The 24,623-nt window shown below is 32.7% G+C and overlaps 2 protein-coding genes across 2 annotated transcripts; both read left to right on the forward strand.

Annotated features, from left to right (window-relative positions):
- Window positions 1-16,894: 16,894 nt before the first annotated feature.
- Window positions 16,895-18,891, forward strand: LOC139843254 (pentatricopeptide repeat-containing protein At3g48250, chloroplastic). Its single transcript, XM_071833323.1, has one exon. It carries the CDS (start codon window positions 16,903-16,905, stop codon window positions 18,766-18,768), a length of 1,866 nt encoding a protein of 621 aa, XP_071689424.1. The 5' UTR covers window positions 16,895-16,902; the 3' UTR covers window positions 18,769-18,891.
- A 1,085-nt stretch (window positions 18,892-19,976) lies between these two features.
- On the forward strand, window positions 19,977-20,390 carry LOC139840445 (uncharacterized). The gene has a single exon (XM_071830711.1). The coding sequence runs from the start codon at window positions 19,977-19,979 to the stop codon at window positions 20,388-20,390; it is 414 nt and encodes a 137-aa protein (XP_071686812.1).
- Window positions 20,391-24,623: the final 4,233 nt, after the last annotated feature.

Here is a 24,623-nt window from a genome sequence, read left to right on the forward strand (position 1 = left end):
GTTGGTGAGTTCATAGGTTTATCATAACAATCATTTCAATATGCTAATAGACCACAAGATTTCATATACACAAACATTTTAATAAAAATATTCTAAGTGGTTGAGCACTTGGTAACCATACTTAACATTTAATCAACGTCGCATATTCCCTTTATTATGAAATCTCACTACACTGTACCAAGAGTAGTCACCGAAACGAAGTACTGTGCAACCGTTGAATACTGGTCGTCCAGTCCGGTTGGGGTTGTCAGGCCCGATAGATCTATCAACAGGATTCGCGTTTACAATACCCATGTAAATAGTAGTTACCAAGCTACAGGGAAATATGCTAGTGGTACAACTCAACGTAGAATATATTTTTAAGTACTTGTGTCTATTTCGTAAATATTTATAAAAAGAGCGCATGTATTCTCAGCCCAAAAATATATATTGCAAAAGCAATTAAAAAGGGAGCAAATGAAACTCACATACTGTATTTTGTAGTAAAAATACATATGACGTCATTGAACAAATATAAGGTTGGTCTCGGATTCACGAACCTATATCATTTATATATATATTAACATATATAATTGTAATCGGACGAGTTTACATATTAATAGTGATATAATTGTTATCTTAATTAAGTGTTTCATTAAAACCCTAATAAGTTACATTTATTAATATTTATTATTAAAATATTAATATAGTTATGTTATATGTAGGAAATATATATTTATATAACTAATAGTTATTTGACAAAATAATATTGATAATAATAATAACTAAAAGTTTTATTTTACAATAATAATAATAATAGTTATTATGATAATAATATTGATAATATGAAAATAATAATATTAATTTCAAAATAATAATAATGATAGTAATAATAATAATAATAATTTTTGATAATTATGTTATTCTTTCTAATAATGATAATAATAATAGTAATGATGATACTTTTAATATAAATGATAGTTTTTAATAAAAATGATACTAATAATAATATTAATGATATTTTTAATAAAAATTTTAATAATACTAATAATAATAATAATAATAATAATAATAATAATAATAATAATAATAATAATAATAATAATAATAATAATAATAATAATAATAATAATAATAATAATAATTAGATAAATAACTACCTTAAGGAAGTAGCCCTAAAAATAATGCCCAAGTCCAGGTTTGAACCCGCGACGTCTCGCTAACCTGATAACATTCCTAAACTCATAATCACCACATCATATTCATGTCCATCATCCTAACTTAATATCATCATCTTTAACATGAGCATATCATCATCTAAATCATTAAACCCTATTTATCATATTAACACCATCATAAACCCGTATCATTTATATATCACGATATCAATCTTCATCACCCATATCATTTTTATTAACCCCCATATAGTTTTTGTTAACCTTACTCGTCATCATCATCATTGTTTCTAACAGTTTAACATCATAATACATAAATTCATACGTATCATCCTTCATCTTTCTCAAGATCATTATTTCATATTTAACATAAAATCATACCATCTTCATCCCTTTGCTAAATCATCATAATCATATCCTTATCATCAACTTCATATCATTCTCATCTTAATTCGTTTTTAATCAGGGAGCATGAGATGGGTCTCGGCCCAAATAGAGACTAAGATATGGTAGCCCAATGATTTAAAATAGGACTCGGCCCAATGGTAAACTAAATGAACGTCCAAAAATTGTTTAGATTGATTGAATGAGCTGAAAGTGGGGTTTAACCCTAATCATAAATTATACCTACTTATTAAAAAAAATAAAAGTAGCATGTCCCTTTAACAGATCCTTTGGTCGGCCATCTAAACATTTTTTTTATGCTAAGTTACTCCACCGAGATAGAATATAGCTCCAATAGGTTTGTTCATTTTCTGAGAATTGAAACAGAATAACCGAGTTCGCAATAGCTGCAACAGTAGGTTCACTATAGTTGTTGTGGTGTGGCTTTTACAAAAGAAAAATAGAAATTCGCTGCTGTAGTCGAAAGAAGAAGAAAAGAAAATAATAACAACAGCGATTGTGAAGCTTATCGAATCAGAACAAATAGGCCGTAGCTGTATTATTTAAATGGTGTTGGCTTTGGATTGAATAGCAGACAGTATGCAGTAGCATCAATAGGTAGTAGAAACAGAAGATGGCAAGTGGCGTTTAAGGTGAGGTTGGAGGATGGTTTCGAGCATGGTGGTGATAGATGATCGAGAGTGAGTTCTCGGACATGAATACTAACAATCGTAGTTGCAGTTTTTATTGAGGGAGTTATGGTTGTATAATCAAAGTAGAAAACGAAAAACATAAAATTATAGATGGTGTTGGTTGACAGCCCCCATGGTGGTTGTTTAGATGAGTCTTAAAGGTGATAGTGGAATGGTGGTGCATGAGGCCGGTGGTGTTGAGTTCATGAAAAAGAAAAGAAGGAAAAGGAGAAACAGATCCATGAAGTAAAGCAGAGGCAATACGTTTTATAATATTAATCTGGCACCCACACTCTTTACAGCACACTATATTACCTGTCGACATTTGATCACGGGTAGACAGGAATCACAACAAATGATGTGATATCTAACAGTATTCACTTTACTTTTACTGATATTTATGTATTATATATTATTTCAACAATAATAATATTAATAATAATACTAATATTAATATTAATATTAATATTAATATTAATATTAATAATGAAAGTCGTAATAATAATATCAATATTAATACAACAAATATATTTTTAATCACATTGCAACGTGTGTAACATAATCTATAATATTAGTTGTTACTTGTGACGTTAAATTGATCCGTGGTATTTGTTGTCTATACATGCTGACATTATATCAACTGAAAGGACCGGTTTTGTATACTACTATCTTTGTTATCTTTGTTATCTTCTAACTTGTATTTTCTAATCCGAATACTTGTGTTTTACAATAGTTATCCTGTAACTAAAGGAACATGTAGATACATAATTTAGTCATTAACATTGACAATAAAACTTAAGTTACTTCAAAATCTTCCTAATTATAAGATCTTATAATATTGTTGAGTGGAGTTAATTTGTAAATAATATATCTAGTTTATTTAAATTTTATAGAATTTATATGAATTAAGGGATAGTATAAAGTCATAAAATTAAGTCATCATCCTTATCTCGTTATGATGTATGTATAGAAAAGTCTTATGGTTTCAAACTCTATGATTTTATTAATTTAGTTTCTAAAATAAAAAGAAAACACATATTAACATATTATGAATGATAAGCATGTAATTTTCCACTAGAAATGATAAACAATACTTATAATATGCAGCTAAGATCGAAGTCCAGACTCGCTAATGCATCCTAACAACTATCAGTTAGACACACTAATGCAAGACCTGGTTCGCTAAGACCAACGCTTTGATACCACCTGTGAAGACCCATCCTAATCCACCTGGACGAAGTCATCAACATTTGGTCCCATTGCGAGGCGTTGACTTAAATATGTCATGAACGACTGCAAGTAATATCTATAAAATGAGCAAATGCACAGCGGAAGGTTTCTTTCATACCTGAGAATAAACATGCTTAAAAGTGTCAACCAAAAAGGTTGGTGAGTTCATAGGTTTATCATAACAATCATTTCAATATGCTAATAGACCACAAGATTTCATATACACAAACGTTTTAATAAAAATATTCTAAGTGGTTGAGCACTTGGTAACCATACTTAACATTTAATCAACGTCGCATATTCCCTTTATTATGAAATCTCACTACACTGTACCAAGAGTAGTCACCGAAACGAAGTACTGTGCAACCGTTGAATACTGGTCGTCCAGTCCGGTTGGGGTTGTCAGGCCCGATAGATCTATCAACAGGATTCGCCTTTACAATACCCATGTAAATAGTAGTTACCAAGCTACAGGGAAATATGCTAGTGGTACAACTCAACGTAGAATATATTTTTAAGTACTTGTGTCTATTTCGTAAATATTTATAAAAAGAGCGCATGTATTCTCAGCCCAAAAATATATATTGCAAAAGCAATTAAAAGGGAGCAAATGAAACTCACATACTGTATTTTGTAGTAAAAATACATATGACGTCATTGCACAAATATAAGGTTGGTCTCGGATTCACGAACCTATATCATTTATATATATATTAACATATATAATTGTAATCGGACGAGTTTACATATTAATAGTGATATAATTGTTATCTTAATTAAGTGTTTCATTAAAACCCTAATAAGTTACATTTATTAATATTTATTATTAAAATATTAATATAGTTATGTTATATGTAGTAAATATATATTTATATAACTAATAGTTATTTGACAAAATAATATTGATAATAATAATAACTAAAAGTTTTATTTTACAATAATAATAATAATAGTTATTATGATAATAATATTGATAATATGAAAATAATAATATTAATTTCAAAATAATAAAAATGATAGTAATAATAATAATAATAATTTTGATAATTATGTTATTCTTTCTAATAATGATAATAATAATAGTAATGATGATACTTTTAATATAAATGATAGTTTTTAATAAAAATGATACTAATAATAATATTAATGATATTTTTAATAAAAATTTTAATAATACTAATAATAATAATAATAATAATAATAATAATAATAATAATAATAATAATAATAATAATAATAATAATAATAATAATAATAATAATAATAATAATAATAACAATAATAATAATAATAATAATAATAATAATAATAATAATAATTAGATAAATAACTACCTTAAGGAAGTAGCCCTAAAAATAATGCCCAAGTCTAGGTTTGAACCCGCGACGTCTCGCTAACCTGATAACATTCCTAAACTCATAATCACCACATCATATTCATGTCCATCATCCTAACTTAATATCATCATCTTTAACATGAACATATCATCATCTAAATCATTAAACCCTATTTATCATATTAACACCATCATAAACCCGTATCATTTATATATCACGATATCAATCTTCATCACCCATATCATTTTTATTAACCCCCATATAGTTTTTGTTAACCTTACTCGTCATCATCATCATTGTTTCTAACAGTTTAACATCATAATACATAAATTCATACGTATCATCCTTCATCTTTCTCAAGATCATTATTTCATATTTAACATAAAATCATACCATCTTCATCCCTTTGCTAAATCATCATAATCATATCCTTATCATCAACTTCGTATCATTCTCATCTTAATTCGTTTTTAATCAGGGAGCATGAGATGGGTCTCGGCCCAAATAGAGACTAAGATATGGTAGCCCAATAATTTAAAATAGGACTCGGCCCAATGGTAAACTAAATGAACGTCCAAAAATTGTTTAGACAGATTGAATGAGCTGGAAGTGGGGTTTAACCCTAATCATAAATTATACCTACTTATTAAAAAAAATAAAAGTAGCATGTCCCTTTAACAGATCCTTTGGTCGGCCATCTAAACATTTTTTTTTTATGCTAAGTTACTCCACCGAGATAGAATATAGCTCCAATAGGTTTGTTCATTTTCTGAGAATTGAAACAGAATAACCGAGTTCGCAATAGCTGCAACAGTAGGTTCACTATAGTTGTTGTGGTGTGGCTTTTACAACAGAAAAATAGGAATTCGCTGTTGTAGTTGAAAGAAGAAGAAAAGAAAATAATAACAATAGCGATTGTGAAGCTTATCGAATCAGAACAAATAGGCCGTAGCTGTATTATTTAAATGGTGTTGGCTTTGGATTGAATAGCAGACAGTATGCAGTAGCAGCAATAGGTAGTAGAAACAGAAGATGGCAGGTGGCGTTTAAGGTGAGGTTGGAGGATGGTTTCGAGCATGGTGGTGATAGATGATCGAGAGTGAGTTCTCGGACATGAATACTAACAATTGTAGTTGCAGTTTTTATTGAGGGAGTTATGGTTGTATAATCAAAGTAGAAAACGAAAAACATAAAATTATAGATGGTGTTGGTTGACAGGCCCCATGGTGGTTGTTTAGATGAGTCTTAAAGGTGATAGTCGAATGGTGGTGCATGGGGCCGGTGGTGTTGAGTTCATGAAAAAGAAAAGAAGGAAAAGGAGAAACAGATCCATGAAGTGAAGCAGAGGCAATACGTTTTATAATATTAATCTGGCACCCACAATCTTCACAGCACACTATATTACCTGTCGACATTTGATCACGGGTAGACAGGAATCACAACAAATGATGTGATATCTAACAGTATTCACTTTACTTTTACTGATATTTATGTATTATATATTATTTCAACAATAATAATATTAATAATAATACTAATATTAATATTAATATTAATATTAATATTAATATTAATATTAATATTAATAATAATAATGAAAGTCGTAATAATAATATCAATATTAATACAACAAATATATTTTTAATCACATTGCAACGTGTGTAACATAATCTATAATATTAGTTGTTACTTGTGACGTTAAATTGATCCGTGGTATTTGTTGTCTATACATGCTGACATTATATCAACTGAAAGGACCGGTTTTGTATACTACTATCTTTGTTATCTTTGTTATCTTCTAACTTGTATTTTCTAATCCGAATACTTGTGTTTTATAATAGTTATCCTGTAACTAAAGGAACATGTAGATACATAATTTAGTCATTAACATTGACAATAAAACTTAAGTTACTTCAAAATCTTCCTAATTATAAGATCTTATAATATTGTTGAGTGGAGTTAATTTGTAAATAATATATCCAGTTTATTTAAATTTTATAGAATTTATATGAATTAAGGGATAGTATAAAGTCATAAAATTAAGTCATCATCCTTATCTCGTTATGATGTATGTATAGAAAAGTCTTATGGTTTCAAACTCTATGATTTTATTAATTTAGTTTCTAAAATAAAAAGAAAACACATATTAACATATTATGAAGTATTAATATATTTATATGTATCTATTTACAAATAGTTGTTCGTGAATCGTCGGAACTGGTCGAGGTTAAATGAATGTAATAAAAACAATTCAAAAATTTTTGAGATCCAACCTAACAGACTCTGCTTATCGTGTAAAAATATAATATCGTATCGAGAGTTTGGTTTAAAATTAGTCAAAATTTTCCGGGTCGTGACAGTACCTACCCGTTAAAGAAATTTCGTCCCGAAATTTGATCGAGATCGTCATGGCTAACAATAAAGATGTTTTCGTGACGAATATGAGTTGATAAATAGAGTTTTATTATTTTTGATTAATATAGATAAAACGATTCGATTACTCGAAGAGTACGAGTGAATCTATCGCAAAAGATTGAAATAAAGACATAGAGATTCGTCTTAACTTTTGACATAGTCACGATTGAATTCCGGAATTCAAGGAATTCGGAGAAAATCTTGGAAATCTATAAGATCTGATTCTTCAGGATTTATGGAAATTAAGATCTATTTAATTTAATGCGATTATCTGTCTCGATTGCTTTGTCTGGTATCTTATCTATAAATGAACTTCTTTCGTTCTATTATTTTCACCACTCCAATTCTTTCTTCTCGATCCATACTTTCAAACCATTGTGAAAATGCTTAATCCAATTTTGATCGTTGTCCTCATCCTTACTATCGCAACATTCATTCTCCTTTTCCAACTTCCACCAGAGGAATCTACTTTCTTCTACTTCGCCTTTGGGGTTATAGTGTTTTTAATTCTCCCGTGTCTTTATGTTGCGATAAACATTAACATACACGGTTTGTAATTTATGCGTTGTTATCGGGCTTTATATTCTCCCTTATATTTTGAAGCTCTATGCTTTTGTTTTCTCTTCCCGACTTCAAGTCAAGCGAATAATGGTCCAGAATTCGTAGATATAGAATTTTGAATGATTATAATGTTCTAAGCAGGAAGGAACGTGATAGTACGATTTGATTTTCAAATTTATCAAAATTACTGAAGATAGAACTATCAAGAATATATTCTTCTTGATATGTTCGGAGGTTATGTAGAATGAAAGAATTATGTAACACGACACATGATGATGGTATAATCTACTTTAAACCAGCATCACATTTCATTAGAAACTCAACATGACTTACTGTAATATAATCACGTTGGCCAAGCGTCATTATATTATAATAACCCATGCTTCAATTCCCAACACCTCTCCACAATACATTCATAATTTACATTTAGATTTTACAGAAGTTTCCAATATAATGGAATACTGAAAACACGAAGAGGTAGATAATTTCGGACAAGAATATTTATGAAAATATCTTTAGAAATATCGAAGATATTTATGATGATATTTTGGAATTTCTAAGTTAGAGAGTTGACGAAGAAAAAGTGTTTGCAGAATTTTAACATGACTTCGGAACAAGATATTCTCTAAAGATTTCGGCGGTTCCAGAATTACCTGGATTCTTTGAATATAGGGTTTGGTCCTTGTATTTGTTCTTTGTTTCCTTCACGGTTAGCTCAATCCGTTTTTCAGTACCAAATTTTCTATCGAGTGTTCCTAATACTCCATTCTTCATCATCAAACTCTTGGCCGTTCAGACCATCTGCAATTTTGCTGTTTCCTTTGCATTTAATACTACCATATCTGAATCTTCGGTTATCAATCCGAGGTGGTTTCAGGAGAATTGTGTTTTTAGATGATTAAACGCTGATGGTAATATGGTGGAATATAAAAGGTTCTCCGGTAACATTAAATAAGCACGTATATATTCCGAGGTTATAATAAGGTTGTTTTGAATGAAAAGTCGAAATCAACTTGCTGGAGCTGCGACAAAATTGGCTAATTTGGAAAGGAATTGCAAAGTTATTTTGGGTAATAATAACGCCAAAGGAGCTAGCACGGATATGTGTTAAACGTTTACTCAGTTTCCGAGAGTTTTTCAGGTGCATAATTAAATGCGTAAATCTATTCTTCCGTAGATGAGATGCAGTTGGTTCATTCTCTCGATTGAGGGGTTGTTCAAGAATCATGAAAGGTTTGATCGCAGATTGTAATCGTCAAGATACGAATGAGGTTTAAGATGAAATCAAGTGGCAAACTTGAAGAATTATTTAGTTTCATATGTTATAATCAGTATTTTAATTCATTTTAATTGTCTAATATTATTCGTCCACAGTCGATAGTCCACATTTAACAGTCCAATAGTTCATATATAGTTTAATATATAACATTCGAATTAATTAATATGTATCGTGACCCGTGTACCGGTCTCAGTATTGATCACAACTCAAACTATATATATATTTTGGAATCAACCTCAACCCTGTATAGCTAACTCCGTCATTTGCATATAGAGTGTCTATGGTTGTTCCAAGATAAATATATAGATGGGTCAATATGATATGTCGAAACCTTGTATACGTGTCCCGTTATTTAAAGTGCATAAAATAAATACAGAAATTAAATGACGATAAATAAAATTGCGAGAATGTAAATTGCGATAATTAAATTGCGATAAATAAAATGTAACCAGTTAGCTAGGAACAGTTAGCTAGGAACAGTTAGCGTGGATTCTTAACAATATTTCAATTAGTTAGTTCGTTTGTTTCTAACAAATTTTACTTTATCCGATGATTTCTTCACTATGCCACTTGTTGAATTTTGATAGGTCAAAATCCAAATATGAAATTGAAAGGAAATGGTTATTCTGCGGTGAACAGATTCATATATCGGTGAATGTAAACAGGATAATAGATGATCATTGAATCAGATTTGAAGAATGTACAGTGTAACTTATTAATGTGAAATCTAAATATTCCTCGGGTATTACCTACCCGTTAAATTATTTTCACCATTAACAGTTTGTACGAATGAATTTTTAATTACAATTTTAATGAAAACATATATACATATATATTTTCTTCAGATATAATCATGGATTTAATGAGTTAATATGATATTAAGCTCATATGATTTTCGGTTTGAGCTAGAATATGTAATCTCTAAAACTATTAGGAACCACATATTCTTCGCAGAATATCAATGAAGTTATGGATCAATACTTCATCCTTCATTGTTGTTGGTACTCCTTGGTATATATGGTGCGTATGATGTTGGTGTTTGTGGTAAAGATTTTGATATTGAGATGTGGGATGCAGATATTGATGTTGGTGATGGTGGTACTGGTTATGCTGCTGGTGCTGCTGCTGGTGTTTGTAACCTTCGCACCATATTCTCTAAAGCCACTACTCGAGCGCGAAGCTCGTTGACTTCTTCTATTATACCGGGGTGACTGTCGGTTCGGACGAGTGGATAAATAAGATCTAGAATTTGGTATAGTATATGATCGTGACGAGATACTCGGGAAATGAGAGAGAAAATGGTGTTTCGGACAGGTTCGCCGGTAAGTGCTTCAGGTTCTTCACCCAGAGGTGAATTCAGTTGGTGGAAGGGATCGCCTTCTTCATGCCTCCAATGATTAAGTAGGCTACGAACCCATCCCCAATTCATCCAGAATTGGTGATGACTAACTGGTTGATCCATTCCGGTTACACTGTCTTCGAAGCTTGAGTCAAAGTCCATATCGAAATAGCTGTGGGAATCTAAGGAATTTGAACTAGTTGCGAGTTCCGTCTTGTACGGTTAGATAAAGGATTTTTCGATATGAGATGATTTTTGGATATCGGTTGATATTCTAATTACATAGAATACATGTATATATTACAGAAGATCCCGTAAATTGCGGAGAAAATTAAGGAAACGTGTCAGATAAAGTCTACAGTAACAGATACGCTAAGATATGAATTTATCTGTACACTATCTATCAAATAAGTGCAGAAAGTCATGTCTAGACTTAGGAATGATAAGCATGTAATTTTCCACTAGAAATGATAAACAATACTTATAATATGCAGCTAAGATCGAAGTCCAGACTCGCTAATGCATCCTAACAACTATCAGTTAGACACACTAATGCAAGACCTGGTTCGCTAAGACCAACGCTCTGATACCACCTGTGAAGACCCGTCCTAATCCACCTGGACGAAGTCATCAACATTTGGTCCCATTGCGAGGCGTTGACTTAAATATGCCATGAACGACTCCAAGTAATATCTATAAAATGAGCAAATACACAGCGGAAGGTTTCTTTCATACCTGAGAATAAACATGCTTAAAAGTGTCAACCAAAAAGGTTGGTGAGTTCATAGGTTTATCATAACAATCATTTCAATATGCTAATAGACCACAAGATTTCATATACACAAACGTTTTAATAAAAATATTCTAAGTGGTTGAGCACTTGGTAACCATACTTAACATTTAATCAATGTCGCATATTCCCTTTATTATGAAATCTCACTACACTGTACCAAGAGTAGTCACCGAAACGAAGTACTGTGCAACCGTTGAATACTGGTCGTCCAGTCCGGTTGGGGTTGTCAGGCCCGATAGATCTATCAACAGGATTCGCGTTTACAATACCCATGTAAATAGTAGTTACCAAGCTACAGGGAAATATGCTAGTGGTACAACTCAACGTAGAATATATTTTTAAGTACTTGTATCTATTTCGTAAATATTTATAAAAAGAGCGCATGTATTCTCAGCCCAAAAATATATATTGCAAAAGCAATTAAAAGGGAGCAAATGAAACTCACATACTGTATTTTGTAGTAAAAATACATATGACGTCATTGAACAAATATAAGGTTGGTCTTGGATTCACGAACCTATATCATTTATATATATATTAACACATATAATTGTAATCGCGCGAGTTTACATATTAATAGTGATATAATTGTTATCTTAATTAAGTGTTTCATTAAAACCCTAATAAGTTACATTTATTAATATTTATTATTAAAATATTAATATAGTTATGTTATATGTAGTAAATATATATTTATATAACTAATAGTTATTTGACAAAATAATATTGATAATAATAATAACTAAAAGTTTTATTTTACAATAATAATAATAATAGTTATTATGATAATAATATTTATAATATGAAAATAATAATATTAATTTCAAAATAATAATAATGATAGTAATAATAATAATAATAATTTTGATAATTATGTTATTCTTTCTAATAATGATAATAATAATAGTAATGATGATACTTTTAATATAAATGATAGTTTTTAATAAAAATGATACTAATAATAATATTAATGATATTTTTAATAAAAATTTTAATAATACTAATAATAATAATAATAATAATAATAATAATAATAATAATAATAATAATAATAATAATAATAATAATAATAATAATAATAATATAATAATAATAATAATAATAATAATAATAATAATAATAATTAGATAAATAACTACCTTAAGGAAGTAGCCCTAAAAATAATGCCCAAGTCCAGGTTTGAACCCGCGACGTCTCGCTAACCTGATAACATTCCTAAACTCATAATCACCACATCATATTCATGTCCATCATCCTAACTTAATATCATCATCTTTAACATGAACATATCATCATCTAAATCATTAAACCCTATTTATCATATTAACACCATCATAAACCCGTATCATTTATATATCACGATATCAATCTTCATCACCCATATCATTTTTATTAACCCCCATATAGTTTTTGTTAACCTTACTCGTCATCATCATCATTGTTTCTAACAGTTTAACATCATAATACATAAATTCATACGTATCATCCTTCATCTTTCTCAAGATCATTATTTCATATTTAACATAAAATCATACCATCTTCATCCCTTTGCTAAATCATCATAATCATATCCTTATCATCAACTTCATATCATTCTCATCTTAATTCGTTTTTAATCAGGGAGCATGAGATGGGTCTCGGCCCAAATAGAGACTAAGATATGGTAGCCCAATGATTTAAAATAGGACTCGGCCGAATGGTAAACTAAATGAACGTCCAAAAATTGTTTAGATTGATTGAATGAGCTGGAAGTGGGGTTTAACCCTAATCATAAATTATACCTACTTATTAAAAAAAATAAAAGTAGCATGTCCCTTTAACAGATCCTTTGGTCGGCCATCTAAACATTTTTTTTTAGGCTAAGTTACTCCACCGAGATAGAATATAGCTCCAATAGGTTTGTTCATTTTCTGAGAATTGAAACAGAATAACCGAGTTCGCAATAGCTGCAACAGTAGGTTCACTATAGTTGTTGTGGTGTGGCTTTTACAACAGAAAAATAGAAATTCGCTGCTGTAGTCGAAAGAAGAAGAAAAGAAAATAATAACAACAGCGATTGTGAAGCTTATCGAATCAGAACAAATAGGCCGTAGCTGTATTATTTAAATGGTGTTGGCTTTGGATTGAATAGCAGACAGTATGCAGTAGCAGCAATAGGTAGTAGAAACAGAAGATGGCAGGTGGCGTTTAAGGTGAGGTTGGAGGATGGTTTCGAGCATGGTGGTGATAGATGATCGAGAGTGAGTTCTCGGACATGAATACTAACAATCGTAGTTGCAGTTTTTATTGAGGGAGTTATGGTTGTATAATCAAAGTAGAAAATGAAAAACATAAAATTATAGATGGTGTTGGTTGACAGCCCCCATGGTGGTTGTTTAGATGAGTCTTAAAGGTGATAGTCGAATGGTGGTGCATGAGGCCGGTGGTGTTGAGTTCATGAAAAAGAAAAGAAGGAAAAGGAGAAACAGATCCATGAAGTGAAGCAGAGGCAATACGTTTTATAATATTAATCTGGCACCCACACTCTTTACAGCACACTATATTACCTGTCGACATTTGATCACGGGTAGACAGGAATCACAACAAATGATGTGATATCTAACAGTATTCACTTTACTTTTACTGATATTTATGTATTATATATTATTTCAACAATAATAATATTAATAATAATACTAATATTAATATTAATATTAATATTAATATTAATATTAATATTAATATTAATATTAATATTAATATTAATATTAATATTAATATTAATATTAATAATAATAATGAAAGTCGTAATAATAATATCAATATTAATACAACAAATATATTTTTAATCACATTGCAACGTGTGTAACATAATCTATAATATTAGTTGTTACTTGTGACGTTAAATTGATCCGTGGTATTTGTTGTCTATATATGCTGACATTATATCAACTGAAAGGACCGGTTTTGTATACTACTATCTTTGTTATCTTTGTTATCTTCTAACTTGTATTTTCTAATCCGAATACTTGTGTTTTATAATAGTTATCCTGTAACTAAAGGAACATGTAGATACATAATTTAGTCATTAACATTGACAATAAAACTTAAGTTACTTCAAAATCTTCCTAATTATAAGATCTTATAATATTGTTGAGTGGAGTTAATTTGTAAATAATATATCCAGTTTATTTAAATTTTATAGAATTTATATGAATTAAGGGATAGTATAAAGTCATAAAATTAAGTCATCATCCTTATCTCGTTATGATGTATGTATAGAAAAGTCTTATGGTTTCAAACTCTATGATTTTATTAATTTAGTTTCTAAAATAAAAAGAAAACACATATTAACATATTATGAAGTATTAATATATTTGTATGTATCTATTTACAAATAGTTGTTCGTGAATCGTCGGAACTGGTCGAGGTTAAATGAATGTAATAAAAACAATTCAAAAATTTTTGAGATCCAACCTAACAGACTCTGCTTATCGTGTAAAAATATAATATCGTATCGAGAGTTTGGTTTAAAATTAGTCAAAATTTTCCGGGTCGTGACATAAACCACTCACGAGCAATACCCTGTAGTGTCATAGGAAATATCTGACACGCAACCGGATCCACCCAGCCTTGAGTGCGCATTGCGCCATCGAAACGCTGTAAAAAATCATCTGGATCGGTCAGGCCATTGTAAGTACCCAACGTGCTAGGTATCTTTGGTGCTGATGGAAACGGGTATGCGGATATATGCGGAGGAAACTTGTCAAAGGTAGTCGGTAGCTCGAAGGGTGGTTTAACAGGATCCCCTTTCAAGTTTGCAAAGAAACACTTCATCATGTCCTGAACAAAGTCAGGTTGTGAAAATAAGTGAACCATATCAGGAGGTGCAGCCTGCATGAATTGACTTGCAAGATTTGCCTGCCCTTGAACATTTTGCCAAGGTTGACCCTGTGTCTGCGGATATAACCAAGGCTGTTACGTTGGAAAAGAGGGATAACTTGAAGACGTAGAATACACAGGTGGCTGTAAAGGAAGCGAAACCTGTGGCGCATATATCTGCGAAACTTGAGGATACACACTTAAAAGCCCAACTGTATGCGCTGTGCTTTGCTGCTGCGCTGTTATCGGCGCCCAATGAGAGTTTGCATCTGGGATGACACCAAATCCCCAACTATTAAGTAACGCCTGCGCATCCGCAGGAGTTAAAAATTGTGAAACTGGGCGCGGTGGTTGCCAAGGTTGCAACGGTGTAAATGACGAATTCTGCTGAATGCTCTGCGTATGCAGAGGTATTGAAACAGTGGTACTGTAAATAGGTACCTGGCCGCAGCAATCCACATGCGGCCCCGTTGTTCCACCGCTAGTGCCTGCAAAGATGACCCTTGGATCCACTGACGAAAAGTCCAGCTGCGTGGTTGTGACTGGTGAGTTTGCTCTTGGCGGTGTAACCCCGTCTGAATATATCGGCTTGTACCTCTGAAAGGGTTCGCCGGATATAGGTGGAGGGTACATCGTGTACCCCGCCTGAATAGCGGCCCCCGTAGTCATAACCGGTGTCTGTTGACTACCAAACGGTGCGTTCTGAACATCTGTTTGGGTATGTTCCGATGATTCCTCGGAAGTCATGATACTGTTAAAGAAAAAATTCAAAAATTTTGTAAATAACGAGTCATACAATTCAAAACCTTAAAAAGAAAAAGCAATTAAACAGTCTTGAATTAATTCGACTCTCAATGAAAGCACCACTTGATCATGCATATTTTAACCGTGGGGTTTAATATGCCTGCTCAATACATAAGGAGGGGTTTAAGGATCTTAGAACGTGGCTCTCCGGTCCGGCTACCGTGAATAACCCTGGCCGACATGATGATGTCGGCAGGGTGGCCAAGTGATTAAGTCCACCTCTGATAACGGTCGTCGATCAAGAGGCCCCAAATAAGGTCGTAGGCACTAGCTTACGAAAGACTAACCTGTTAACCTTGAAGAGATGCTGAATGATGCTGTTTTGCGTAATGTATCTCGTGTGCGATAGTTACGTAATATGCCGTGTCTGGTAAATGATGATTAGGGTTGTATTTATAGGCAAACCCTAATTCTAGAACCGTCCCAGATCACGTTAATCTCATCCATAACTGACTCCCCCGAATCACAGATATAATTATGGAAAAGATATTTACTTGACAGCTAAGCAACCGCCGTACCGGGAACAAAGGAATCAGATACAATCCGCATACCGCATACCGCACACAAGCACACGCATACGCACACTATTAAGCGCCCGCATGCATATGAGGTGCGCATGCGGGTTGCGGTATCATTAGTTGGTCTATTTTCATTCAAGAAACCAAGTCGAAACTATTCTTTTGGGCTTCAAGTTCCAAGTTATGTCACAAGCATCAAACTTACGTTTGTGACGTCTACCCAAAGATATTGATCAAGGATGCTTAGATCTCGTTTAGATATGCACTTACCTACCTATAGTCAACTGCCATTGTTATGTTATGTCTTTCATTATTTTTACTGTAAGCTTCCTTGGTTTGATCGTCATTTTGTTGATCGTTTTACTAATATATCGATCATTTTTTCACCAAAAACATAAAATAAAATAAAAATTTGGGCCAACTTGTATTTAATGGGCTAAACCGAACGAAGTTCTATTTGTTACACTTCAAAAGTTAAAACCCTTGATAACCCTCTGCCCCTTTCGTTCATTCAGCAATCCCACAAACAGCCACCATGAATGTAACCAAAAGATTATTGAGTTCAATCAGACTCACAAACTCGCTCTACTCGATTCAACTCGCCAGAACCAACTCAGTCAACAAGCAGGTCATAACTCACTTATCTTCATCTAATTATGTTTCCCCATTTCTCAATTTACGTAGAAATTTATCTTTTTCTTCAAAACCGGAACCAACCCTAGACTTAATTGTATCCGAAAACTGGTCTGATAGCTTAGAACAAGAGTTAAAGTCAAAGTTTGACTTTAATCATGAATCTGTCATGTATGTTTTAAAGAAACTATCTAAAGATCCCAAAAAGGCATCTGCTTTCTTCAATTGGGTTGTTAAAGATTTAGGGTTTCAACCGAGTTCATTCGTTTATGGTGTAATGCTTAGAGTTTATGCAAATAAAGATTCGATGAAACAGTTTTGGTATACAGTAAATAAGATGAAAGAACAAGGTTATTTCATTGATGATCACTCTTATTTATTAGTACAAAGGGATTTTAAGAATTCAAATATGGTCCAAGAGGCTGCCCTTTTTACTAAATGTCATAATGCAATGGGGAAAGATAATGCTATTAGTAATGTTGTTAAGGAAATAGTTCGTGTTGTAATTGAATCGGATTTTGGAAATGGCGTTGAGAAACGGTTAAATGAGATGAAATTTGAATTTCAGGTTTCGGATAATTTTGTACTTAGGGTTTTGAAGGATTTAAGACAATACCCTTTAAAAGCATTAGGTTTTTTCAAATGGGTTAGTGAGAATTTCGGTTTTAAGCATGACACGGTTACTTACAACGGTCTTTTACGTGTTCTTGGTCAAGAAGATTCGATCCAAGAGTTTTGGAGTGTTTTTGATGAAATGAAGAGTAACGGGCACGAAATGGATCTCGACACCTATTTAAAGATTACACGATTATTTCAAAAGCGTAAGATGTTAACAGAAGCGGTTGAGCTTTACGAGCGTATGATGGATAGCCCGTATAAGCCCTCAGTTCAAGATTGTAGCATCCTGCTACGAACCCTAGCCGGGAATAGTTCACCAAATTTGGACCTTGTTTCTCGGGTCGTGGATAAGTTTAAAGAAACAGGTCATTCTCTTTCGAAGAGTGTTTATGATGGTATTCATAGATCTTTGACTAGTCTTGGTCAATTTGATGAAGCAGAAAAGATCATGATGGCAATAAAAGATGCAGGATATGAACCCGATAATATAACGTACAGCCAATTGATTTTCGGGCTCTGTAAGGCCCGAAAACTGGAGGAAGCATCAAAAGTGATTGATCTAATGGAAAAAAACGGATGTGTTCCCGATGTTAAAACGTGGACTATTTTGATTCAGGGACATTGTAACGCGAATGAAGTTGATAAAGCTGTAAACTTTTTAACTGATATGATAGAGAAAGGTTGCGAAGCTGATGCGGATCTTTTGGATGTTATAATAAACGGGTTATTGGGTCAAAACAGAGTTGCTGGTGCATACGAATCGTTAATTGAAATGGTCAAGACTGGTGGGGTAAAACCGTGGCAAGCAACTTACAAAAATTTGATCCAAAAGCTGTTAGAAGAAAGAAAGTTTGACGAATCTTTGGAGCTTTTAAGGTTAATGAAAAAACAAGATTACCCGCCATTTTCTGAGCCGTTTGTTGGGTATGTTTCGAAAAATGGGACAGTTGATGATGCTTTGGTGTTTTTGAAAACAGTTAGTTTTAAAGAAGCACCTTCAGTTTCAGCTTACCAGAATTTGTTTCAAAGGTTGGTTGATGAAGGTAGAGATTTTGATGCTAAAGATTTGCTTTATAAGTGCCCTCCTCATATTCGTAAACACAAAGCGATTTCAAGTCTTTTTGGTTCTGTTCAATCACCTGTTGTGTAATTATTATTATTTTATTTCTTTTTGACTGAATGAATCAGGTGTTAACCTATTCTGGTATGAATTTTATGATTCATATGCCTTGTTTGTCAAACCAAATGCTTTGATTTGCATTTTATAAGTTGTTCTGCATAATTTTGGAATTCAATAAACTATGTATTTATTTATGTAATTGTAAAATATCTACCGGGATTATTGAGTTTTTGACAAAGTTTTTGAGATATCAGAGGGAGCCAGTTAACTACACAAATGTGGTTTTAGCCATACCAAATCAAATGGAAGATTAATGTTTTTGCTTTTAATTCATTTGTAGTTGTAAACTGCATAATGTATAATGTATTCCTCCATAATTTCCCCTATAATAAAACTATGAGCTTACTTAATGAAAAAGTCTATGCATTCTACAAATTAATATATCTAATTGAACATAGATTCAGACAAAAACCACAAAAAGTAAATAAATGAGAGAACTTTTCACTTGGTTTATATTTGAGGAAAAAGGTTATTGCGGCGGGGAACCTCTAACCCTGTGCATCCTTTGGATGCCAACTACGCATCGGGTCATACGTAGCCCCGGGCAAGTGTCGTCGGAACGAACCCTGTCTTAGCGCCAAACACAAATGGGTGGCCCGAGAATCGAACATGCGCCTTATTTGAGGAAACCCCCATTTGACTGGTCAACTAAGCGTTTGCGGGGCATCCTGGCCATTTGACTTGGTTTATATAAATGTGAACGCAATAAATTACATAAAAACATTAAATATTGCTTATATTATTGACAATCAAAAGTTAAAACCCAAAAAAATATATGATACATATGAAATGTTAAGATGTTCACAAATCAAATTGCGCATGTGAACATAAAATGAAATTATAAATTTAAGGTCTTCTCAAAGTCTCAAACCATGCGATTTAATATAATATCGCAGTTTCGTAAATTTTTTGGAGTTGTCGTTTGAACTTTTGTCCTAATTCAACTCTGTAGATTCAGTGACGTGGTTTTCCTTACTTCCATACATCAAAATTTGTGGGGGCGTAAATACCCAATTAGCCCAACATCTAACCATACTACCAAATTCGACATATTTAAATTTATTGACATTTATCTTCTTTCAATTAACATCATGTGAGGCTCTTATTGTGCCCAAAAGATAGGAATAATATGTCAATACTCATGGTCCCCCATACACACACCTTTCTACCAAACTGCAATGAAAGAAAAGTTTGAACAAACTGAAGAACAACAAGAACTCGAAATCATCAAAGCGGTAGCTCAAGCATGGCTGGGTCACACCACCACCACATCACCACCATCTTCCACCAACGAATTCGACACTCGTCGACTCAACTTCAAGAACCACCCCACAAGATTCAATCTTGAAGCAATGACAAAACCATCAAGAAACAATAACCACAATGACAAGGTTGCGACTCATTGGGATTTTAACCAATCACTTTGGGACGCGTATGAGCTCGTAGCTGTGTCAAGGAGGCTCGAGGCATCGTTATTATCGGAAAATGAAATTAACGAGTCGAGTACGGGTCAAGGTAGTAGTAAGAAAAAGAAGAAAGAAAGCAAGAATAGCCTCAGAAACATACTTTTGATGAATAAAGATGGTTTTTGAATTTCAATCTTTATTTATAAGCACTTGTGAGACCATACCCAACTGTTTTTTGTCCATTTGGGTGAGTTACAGGACAATGGAAAGTTTGCTTGATTTTGTTCGATTAGTTTAAGATTTACTTTCGAGCTCTTTAAACAAGTTTTTGTTTTGTTTTTTTTTTTGAAAGGCAAGGCCCCTAAGTGAGGTTGGTGGGGATTGAACCTGGGTCTTCTTTGGAGATTCCCAAGCACCCAAGCACTCAACCACCCATTTGGGGTTCTTTAAACAAGTTTTTAGTGTGCGGATCGTATAAATATATTGTGAAATTCAATCTAAACCCTTTTTTAAACTGTTATAAACAATGCTATCTACTTCATGATACACAGTTTGTTAATATGTATTATGTATGCCTTATAATGTGAACCTATTAAATCAGAAACCATAACGAAGATGACATGTTCTTAAATTCAATAGAACTAGTTATTTTTGTATGCAATATTAGATACAATTGAGAGTTTGACTTCTAAAACTAATAGTCTTCAGGGTTCTGAAAATAAATCTGGTACAGATCAATAGGCTCGATATCATAATTATTGACCTTCAAGACACGTTTGTTCTTTTTAGTCTTCGCAATACCCAAGTCTTCTAGTCCCTCAAATGGGTCAATGCTCGAAGGGGATTGTACTACATTTGGGACTTCGAGAGCTTTAGAAGCAGGATCAGAGTTTGACTTTGAAACACTAGCTTTATTACTGGTTATCGAGACGTTTTCAGTGTGAACATTCGTCACCTGATCCTTATGTGACTTTGTAGCGGACAAAAAATCTTCAGTCTCCACGGCCCCAATAGATCTGTTCTCGCAAAGCTCATTGTCCTGATCGATATCCGTTTTTGAAACATCAGGGTCTTTTTTGTCATTGTGCAATGTAGGCAGTATCAAATCAACCTGAATAATTGAATAAGAGAACTGAATCCAATCTAAACTTTAACATGGATAAACAATAGAGATAGTCCTTTAAGGCTTTAAAATGAGTCGATTTGTGCAATGCATGTGAGGTTACTTAACAATTCTTTTAACTATCATCAGATTGAGGGACTGTCTATGCAATATATGTAAACCACATAGACTGTCCTTGTCGAAAAAAAGTTTAGGGACTGAACCTGCAATATTGTACGAACCAACACAGGTACAGTCGTTATAAGTATGGTGGCGAAAATACATGGGGCAAGGGGGGGGGGGGGGGGGGGGGGCACCCGCCCCCAAAGGATTTTTTTTCATTGTTAAAATTTTGGGTTTTTCGACTTTGGCCCGGTGGATTTTTTTTTTTTTTTTTGGCCCCCATAACCAACATATTTTGCCCCAAAACCTTTTAATTTTGCCCAAAGTTCTTCAACTTTTGTCCCAAAACCTTCAAATTTTGCTCAAAAACCTTCAACTTTTGCCCCAAAACCTTCATAAATTGCCCAAAAATTTCAACTTTTTGCCCCAAAACCTCAATGTTTTGTCCAAAAAAATTGCTATGGTTTTAATTTATTTATTTTTTTTTGCTCCGGGTGAAAAAAATCCTAGTTTCGCCATTGCTTGAAATAATATCTTTTTTGTAACTATAAGTGGCTTACTAGTAGCGCTCCATTTGATGATTTTATAGGTTTTGGACAAAAGAGTGTTCCGGATAACCCTGATTCAATACGTACAAACAAAGATCCATTCTGACCCGTTACCCAACCAGAATGCCCAATTTATAACCTTTAAATAGAAACGTACTTGATCACGATAAGTGTTAAGATGTGATGAACACCGTGAAATAACTGGGAGATCCATTCTAACATCAACATCCTGTCCCATTTCCTCAGAGCAAATACTACACAAATCCTTATCGTATTTCCTACAACAAAGAATAAAGATTCAAATACTTATTCTAAGATGATACATTAACACATGAGTCTAGCAAAACATATATAAAAAAAAAAAACATACAATTTAGACTTGACACGAGGTCCGTCAACGGGATGAACTTCACATCCATCAAATATCACGTCCACATCGGATACACCACATAGCCCGTTATTGTGATTATATCTCCTCTTTAAAGGTGGGACCCGAGACCCATATGGACATAAATGCCCGTTAGATGGACATTCATCCAACATCACCGTTTGTGAGCCTGAAGAGCCGCTAGATTGATCATTAGAATCCTTTGCTGTATTTGAATCTTGAAGGCAATTCTTTAGATGTTCAAGATTTGAAGCACCAAATCCATTGGATTTTGATTTCTTTCTGATAATGTTCTCGGCATCTTTCTTCTCCTTAACACATACAAGATTTAATTTAAGATGTGAAGTTAACGCGATTGCTAATCCAAAATTGTTCAGATAAAAGTGTGTTGATTCTGCATAGTAATCATCAATGTACACTCATGGACCCTAAAGATCTACTAAATGATCGTATGATCTTGAACGAATTAGATATTGGTGGGCTCATTTTATTGATTAAATACTAGAAATTGGTCATAAGATGATAAAAGTGACATCATAAAATTGTGCAAATAAATTTATGTTATAGAAATTTAGGTGCTTGATACCCTAGGTTTACTCTCTATGAGGGAGCAAATGTGCTCGTTCATAGGGGTTCCTCGCTAATAAAAAAAATATATGCTATATACATTAAGCTTTTCTGAAAATTTTGTTACATTTTTGTAGTTACCCTAAAAGCTACGAGATCTTAGATCACAGAGTTTTTAATACACGTAATCAAGGTTGGAAAAAGACACGAGACGGGGAGACAGTCAGGATCTTAAAATGTCGAGACGGGGGTTGACTGACGTTGACTTTTATATATATAGATAAATACACATATTTTAAAGGCAAAAAACCTTCGTTAACAAGTTTGTACTTATAATAGCTATTATCGTTAATATAATACAAAAAAGTAACACCAAACTACGTTAAGTTTGATCGATTTGACCGACTTTTGACCGGCGTTGACCCGACTACCGTTGACCGACTTATTAGAAGACGGGACAGGGGAGAAGAGCTAGTTACCAAACGCCGCAACGGATGTCGCAATAGACCTCGTTTACAACACTGCCCGTAATTATATATACAGTTGCACCAGACCAGAAAATGCAATGAATAAATCTAAGTAGAGGGCAAATATTTTACTGTTGTTCAGGCTATCAGGAAACGGGAGAAATTTTTAGTTATCAGGTAATACACGAATACTTTATTTAAATGTGCGCAGTTTATTCATGACATTCTTATCCCGCTGTAAAATATCATGACCCACCATTAGGTTAAAACGGGTACTCAAATAGTCATATGCATGAATGGAATAATAACATTAAATTAAATAGGTATATTATAAGAAGTAATAGTTAATTAAACCAAGAAATTGCATAATGGCTAAATGGTAGCAAACCTTGCTGATAATGGAAGACGGTTTCATGATGAGAGAAAGAAGCCGAAAAACCTAATATGACAATGAATTCCTGATTCCCTAATACGGAGTAATATACGACGGAGTATATGATTTTATTTTCCAAATTAATCGGGTTTGCCTAATAACATTTTATTTTTATACTTATTTATAGGAAATGTTAACGTGAGATATCTCAATTATTGATACTCCGCAATATATACATATTTACCAAGGCGATCCTTAACATAGGAAGTTTTGATAAATGTGATACAATCTTTGAGGTGTTTTTGTTTTTCGGTCTGCAGACCTTATTATGTTGTTTGTGCGCTTTCAGATATTTTTACTGCAGACTGTTTATTTTTTGCAGATATAAAATAAAATAATGTCTTATTGTGTCTGCAATCACTGTAGCAAAATACGGTTTCACTGTAGCAAAATACGGTTTCACTGTAGCAAATAGTGTTTTACTGTAGCAAATAGTGTTTTACTGTGGCAAAGTCATTTTTACTTGTACATATATATATATATATATATATATATATATATATATATATATATATATATATATATATATATATATATACATACATATAATTGTTCATAAATCGTCGAGAATAACCGAAAGGTATTTGAATATATGAAAGTAGTTCAAAAATTTTGAGATTCAGTTTTACAGACTTTGCTTATCGTGTCGGAAATGTTAATCATACAAAGATTAAGTTTAAATTTGGTCAGAAATTTCCGGGTCATCACAGTACCTACCCGTTAAAGAAATTTCGTCCCGAAATTTAAGTGAGGTCGTCATGGCTAACAATAGAAATGTTTTCATGACGAAT

This window comes from Rutidosis leptorrhynchoides, chromosome 4 (genome assembly GCF_046630445.1).
Source record: "Rutidosis leptorrhynchoides isolate AG116_Rl617_1_P2 chromosome 4, CSIRO_AGI_Rlap_v1, whole genome shotgun sequence".
Lineage (NCBI taxonomy): Eukaryota > Viridiplantae > Streptophyta > Magnoliopsida > Asterales > Asteraceae > Rutidosis > Rutidosis leptorrhynchoides.

What these genes read in the sequence shown, in the direction of transcription:
- LOC139843254 (XM_071833323.1), top strand. Translation starts at nt 16,903, where the DNA reads ATGAATGTAACCAAAAGATTATTGAGTTCAATCAGACTCACAAACTCG.
- LOC139840445 (XM_071830711.1), top strand. Translation starts at nt 19,977, where the DNA reads ATGAAAGAAAAGTTTGAACAAACTGAAGAACAACAAGAACTCGAAATC.